Source organism: Styela clava, chromosome 6, assembly GCF_964204865.1.
Source record: "Styela clava chromosome 6, kaStyClav1.hap1.2, whole genome shotgun sequence".
Lineage (NCBI taxonomy): Eukaryota > Metazoa > Chordata > Ascidiacea > Stolidobranchia > Styelidae > Styela > Styela clava.
Genome location: NC_135255.1, coordinates 976,939 through 982,993, shown reverse-complemented (window position 1 = coordinate 982,993; position 6,055 = coordinate 976,939). Strand labels below are relative to the sequence as shown.

General features: G+C 36.7%; 1 protein-coding gene across 1 annotated transcript; it reads left to right on the top strand.

The window, feature by feature from the left end:
- The first annotated feature begins 1,951 nt into the window (after positions 1-1,951).
- Positions 1,952-4,933, top strand: LOC120332079 (uncharacterized). The gene is made up of 2 exons (XM_039399281.2): positions 1,952-2,551; positions 3,471-4,933. Exons 1-2 carry the CDS (start codon positions 2,370-2,372, stop codon positions 3,826-3,828), a joined length of 540 nt encoding a protein of 179 aa, XP_039255215.2. The 5' UTR covers positions 1,952-2,369; the 3' UTR covers positions 3,829-4,933.
- Positions 4,934-6,055: the final 1,122 nt, after the last annotated feature.

Genomic DNA, 6,055 nt, shown 5'->3' with positions numbered 1-6,055 from the left:
ATCAAGATCATGCGAATATGCAAGAAAAATCGACGTAAATAAATAATTTCTGTCAAATACCATAAGATAAGAAATGTATTACACGCCACGAATGAGTTGAAAGTCTATCGTAAAAAAGATTGATCCCGCAAAAATGAGAGAGAAGAAGTACACTCCATTTAAGCAGCTATGCGGTTTTAAGTCGACCGGTGTCTAGGATGCGACAATGGGAAAATGTCGCAGAATTCCGCCAATTGTAAGCTCAGAAATATTTATATATATATATATTCAAATTTCAATGAAAAATATATAACAGTCAACAAAACCTTTTTGTCGACAACGGTTACCGAAAGATTCCAAATATATACAAAGAATATCATAATGAAATATCTCAAGTAATTGAGTTGCTTTCCGGCTTTCATCAACGGAAGTTCCAAGTTTTATTACCTACAAAAGATATTATAGTTTTATAAGCAAGTCAAATATTACCCAACAAGTTCGTTTCTGTACAAATTAACACTCAATTAATGCACTTAATTCAAAAAAAGCATTCAACCGGCACTGACATCGTCGATGAGTTTAGCGTTCCTCCCACACATAATCAACCTCCAAGTATTTCCCTGAATCTTTGCACGATGTGCTTAACGACCCTGTTGTAATTGAGTGATGTTTAACCTGTAATGATAACGAATGCGCATTCGTTATCATTACACTTCACGAGTTCGAACACGGTTTCAAATTCGAACGATGGATGGGCCTCTTAATAGCCTAATCTCCCGAATATTTTTTCTCATATAATTTCCAACAATTTAATATACGAGCGGGGAAGTGTGTTAATGATGTTATCATTAATTGATATTAAAAAATGAAGACTCATTCCAGAATTTTGTTGTTAGTCGTGAAAAAGCGATGAAAGTGGCCCAACCAGAGAAATTTCGCGGACTGCTGTAGAACACTAATTTGTGTTATTTGAAACTGGCCGACTAAAGTTCGAATACACCATGACGATTTTGAGGGACGTTTCCACACCCTCGTACCCGATAGTGACATGTATGCTATGGGCATCGTTAAATATCAAAAAGTGATATTCTGAGGTTACCTTGTATTTAATACCTTGCATGTTTTATTGCATATATGAAATTTGTTCTTGAACGTCAATTACTCAAATGATGACAACTTACTCTCGAAAGTATGGTGATGAGTTTACGTTCATTGATCGCTGTTTAGTGCTTACTAGAACATCGATAAAAATTATAGTTTATTTCGAAGTATAGTGGTTGAATGAGTACGGGTGTGCAAACCGCCGTCTCGACATGACAGGACACACCCATTACACACCATGCATTATGGCGAATAGACAAGTGCTCTTGACGACTAACCTAGGACAAACGACACACGGAAGTTTCCAAGTACCAGTTGATTCGCTCATCGTCAACAGACATCGAGCATGTTTATAAAATTATGATATTGCTCAACAGGTTAAAGCAGCAAATTGGAATCACTCCTACCGAATCCGTAAGATAACGAATCACGTAGACAACGAAATGGGAGGTATCAACGCTGTCTGTGTTCGATAAGTTGATAATGTGGATTATTATACAGTAATTTGATTTATGCCGTCACAACACCTTCTCCGTTGACTGAACTCAGAACCTGTGCAAAGATGAAATCGCTTGCGATGAGATACTGTATAGAGAAAGCAAGGACGTACTTGAAACTATTTATGAAATTCAGTTTAAAATAGATAGGATATGAGTTCCAAAGTCGAAAGACTAGTTTTCTTCACTTTATATCAGTAATCATCATCTGCATCGATTGGGGTTTACGGAAGTAATAGGTTTTAACAGTTTTGGAAAAAACTGTCGGCATTTTTAAACGTTTCACGTGATTCAGTCTCAATCGCACACGCTTTGTATTATTTTATCAAACGAGTATCGTAATATAGAACTTGACCTAGTAGGATGCACTAGTAAAACTTTTGATGTTAACGTTAGGTTGTAATGAATTGGGACCGGATGCATATAGCTCGCCCGAGTGTTATGTTATTGTATGTGACTTTACACTTCAATTTATACCCGGAAGTTAAGTTGACATTTATGTACATTGTACAAGATTGTGCTGATCTATGAAGATCTGGAGGACACTATCGGGTTTCCTATTACGATTGGGATACAGTATTTTAATAAATTGTTTCTCTCCATGAGGAAGGGGACAACGATATAAAGCATTTTTTCAACATCTATTCTCACTTTGTTCTGTAACTTTTGTTCTAATTCGTTTGCATTGCTGTTGATTTTCTATTTCTCGGCATTTATACCCTAGTTATCATCGTTACGGTAATATAGCCGTATACCAGCACACTTGTAAAATTTGGAAAAAAAAATTGTAAAATGGTGAAGAAAATTAGGGTGAGAAGCAACAATATTACGGAAGAAATTCAAGCACAACTTAGATTACAGCATTTGAAAAATGGTGGGCAGATCGAATCATGGATTATTCCATATGGAATAATGTTTTCAGCGATTTTGATGGGATTCTTGTTGCTACTGTTCTGCCAAGCGAAATCGAGAAAGTAAGTCGTGTTTAATGTCAACAGTTGTTTTGTGTTACGTAAAACATTTGAGAAATGTCATAAATTTCAGAAATGATATTGTGTTGAATTCTTTGTCACGACTTCAACTTTTTCTTCCCATTTTTTTCGGTGCTCCAGAAGTATGCGCACCAAGATGTCGCACAACCTGAATCCTAACCGGTACACACACTATGTTCAGGTCGTGCATCATCTTGGTGCGCATACTTCTGGAAGTCCTTATTTTCTGTGGTATTGCCCAGTGTGAGAAATTAAAGTTTAACACCACTTTGCATGAGAAAATTAACCTGTTATTGCATACATTCAATTAATTTTTTCAATGAAATAGTTTCACACCTTACTACAAGTCCAACGTGACTATGAATTATATGATTCACGTTTTTTTCTTATGAAGTTAAAATTGCAGAGGTATGTTTATCACAGGAGGGTTGCCAGAAATTACCAAAGGTAAAATTTCTATTTAGCCAAGTTAGTTCGAAACGGTTAGCGGGACGCCGGAAGCATGTGTTTTCGTGAGTCTTGAGGGTTTAAGCTACACAAAATTGCTATGTATGATACAGAAGGATGCTATTAGATTTTTTACGTTTCAGAAGGGGGAGGTTCCGACCCCCAAAGCCATCCGCCTGGCTACGCCCCTGGTTTATCATTAAGGTAGCGAACCTTTTTTTTTGAATGCGAATGCATGATATTTTTATCGCGAAAAAAGAAGAATATGTTATAGACTTAATCAACGTCTGCGTTAATAAGAGACGTGCTGTTGCATATTTGCCACAACTCTTATCATCCTGGTTTCGTAGTGTGTAGTTTTAGCATTACATACTTATTGTTATTGCGGATTTATTACAATTTTTTCGGGCTCAAATGTTAGTACGACCCTTGTTTTATCATATTATTTTAACAGACGAAGGGCATTGAATCGAGACAATAGACATTGTGATTTTGTGATGGTGGAGGAAGACGAATATTATAGAGCCGATGATGAATTTAAAAGAGCAAAAACAGCAGGTGCTCAGAATTTTGATCCTCCTCCACCTGTCCCTGAGAGAAAATCTTCAATCGTCACTAGAAATGCATATATGTCAAAATCTGTATATCAAAACCCACCGAACGCAACTACATCATATGTTACTTCTCAGAACGGCTCTCATGTTGAAACAGAAACTATATTTGTTGACCCATGGGGTCAAATAAGTGCGTCGCCATCTCCTACAAAAATGAGTGGTGAAAACTGGTGGGAAATGCCCTCATCAGACTTATAAACTACCATCTAGTCGTGTTTTACAAATATTTGTTTTATCATATTCGTTCACGGTAGTTTGCGCTTGAACTAAATCCTTAGAAACTGGGTTCCTGTTAGTAATTTGAGATGCATGTGATTTTATCAAATATTCCTAGCAGTAAGCTGAAAACTTGCGATAATCGCTGCTGCTTGCTAAATCGCGCTTTGGCGCATTCCAATAAACACAATTCACACCTGTAAGAATAAGTCTTATTGACACGAAGAATGCATAAGAATCGATTTGCTAAATTGTCGTATGGGGTATTTGTTTTTGTCGGAAGCACAGTTCTCCGATTTCAAGATTGTCGACTATTTAGATATACCCAAAAAACACATTACTTGTCTGTGAAACGAGGGGTTCAAAATAGGGTAATTTTATGCTAAATTAGGCCGTAAACATTTAACCTTCGTATCCATATATTTGAACATTGCTCTCTTGTTATTTATTATTATAATTATCATATTGACATTTGCCTTGCATGATAGATGATCCTAAATTAATGGCAATAAAAGTTGCTAACACTGATAATGTTTCGCAACATTACTAACCGTGAAATGTTTCAAGACTAATTTGAATAGTCAAAATAGTCATTATTGTGGCAGATGTATAATGTGAAAGTAAAAAAATCAGAAAAAACAAACAGAACCTATAAATTACTTAACTAACTGCTACAAAAATGGAGTGAATTAATCAATTTTCTTTTTGCACGTTTTGCACAAAAAAATACGTTTTCTTCAGAATATGTTCCAAATGCCCCCCTCGGCGTTGGAGACACCCTTGAATGCGTTAGCAAAATTGTCCATCACTCGCACAGACTTCTCTATGGGGATTGCTCTGACTTCTGCGCTGAGTTCACGGGTCAAGCCCGATGAATGAGGTGCCCACTCGGCGTCATTGCAGATCATATCGGCTTTCACTGAAATCGCTCTGTCAGTCAAGGGTGTGATTTGAATGGGGGTCGCCCCATCATGCTGTAACTGCTCGTTGCCTCTATCAATCCCTCTAAAACGTACAAGTGATGTCCAGCACTAACGTTCCCTATTCACGACTTGAGCTCGTTCATCCTCGTCCGCAAACCAATTATGCCATGTCTGAAAATGATTACCCGTGTCGTGCAATCTACCGAGTGTAGTTGTCTTCGTACGACTTCCTTCGTGGCGCTGTGCCTCAATAAACATAATTGTTGCTATTGACATCCTGACTGTAGGAAATGCGCACCACTAACTGGAAATTAATGAAATTTATGGGTTCAGTTTTTTGAGGTCACCCTGTGGATTTTGCAAATCTAAACTTCCGTTTAAGTAGTTTCTGTTTCAAGTGGCGGTGGCGTTGCAGGTGCCTCCCATTTCCCTCATCCTGTTAGACTTGTCGCACTCGGTATCTTCTTCAGTGGCCATTTGAATACATATACTGTGCTGAGCTAACGGATCCACTAGTCTATTTCAAACAACGCTTTGAGCGTGTGCATCCTTTTTCAGCTACGAAATTTTCGCTTCTGTGTCTGCGCAGTCACTATTTAAGCTTTACTGATGTAATAATTATCAAATACACTATATTTTGCAAAATCCTAAATGGCAGTTATTTGTTCCTTGTGACATATGATACGACCAATGTTTTGTTTGAGATGGAACTTAAGAGAAAGGTGGAAAGTATAAGAAAATACGCCACCCGAGAGACCAGATCTGCAACCTATAGTAGAATGAAAAATGGTGCCTAAATGTTCTAAATAACGGATTACTCATCAGCTAACATTCGGAACGATTTTTAAAAACATTTTCACAGGAGGTCGTGTAAATAACATGCCACATAGAATACGAATGATACTGCTTTATTTTTAATATAAATAATAATTTATCATTAAGAAAAAATACCATTTTAGACGTAAAGCAAAAAAAGATCTACTATGTAATGACGAGTAAAATAATTTGCAGAATAGTCAGCAATAACGATTATCAAAAATGATTCGCAAAAATGATTAAAATCAATATTGAAACTATGCGAGCGAAATAGAGAGCTACACAAAAGGAAGCAACACATAAAAGCGCACATGATTTTAACACTACTGTATTATTGATGCATAAGCGACATTGTACAAATGGAATTGAATCACAGTCTTTTATTCTCATTTAATACGATAACATACAGCATATTCAACTTAAAAATATACTATTAACATGATCAAGAATCTTGTACAAAGGGGGGTTAT

Coding starts and splice junctions, on each gene's coding strand:
- LOC120332079 (XM_039399281.2), top strand. CDS start 2,370: ATGGTGAAGAAAATTAGGGTGAGAAGCAACAATATTACGGAAGAAATT. Junction 2,552..3,470: donor TGCCAAGCGAAATCGAGAAA/GTAAGTCGTGTT, acceptor TTATTTTAACAG/ACGAAGGGCATTGAATCGAG.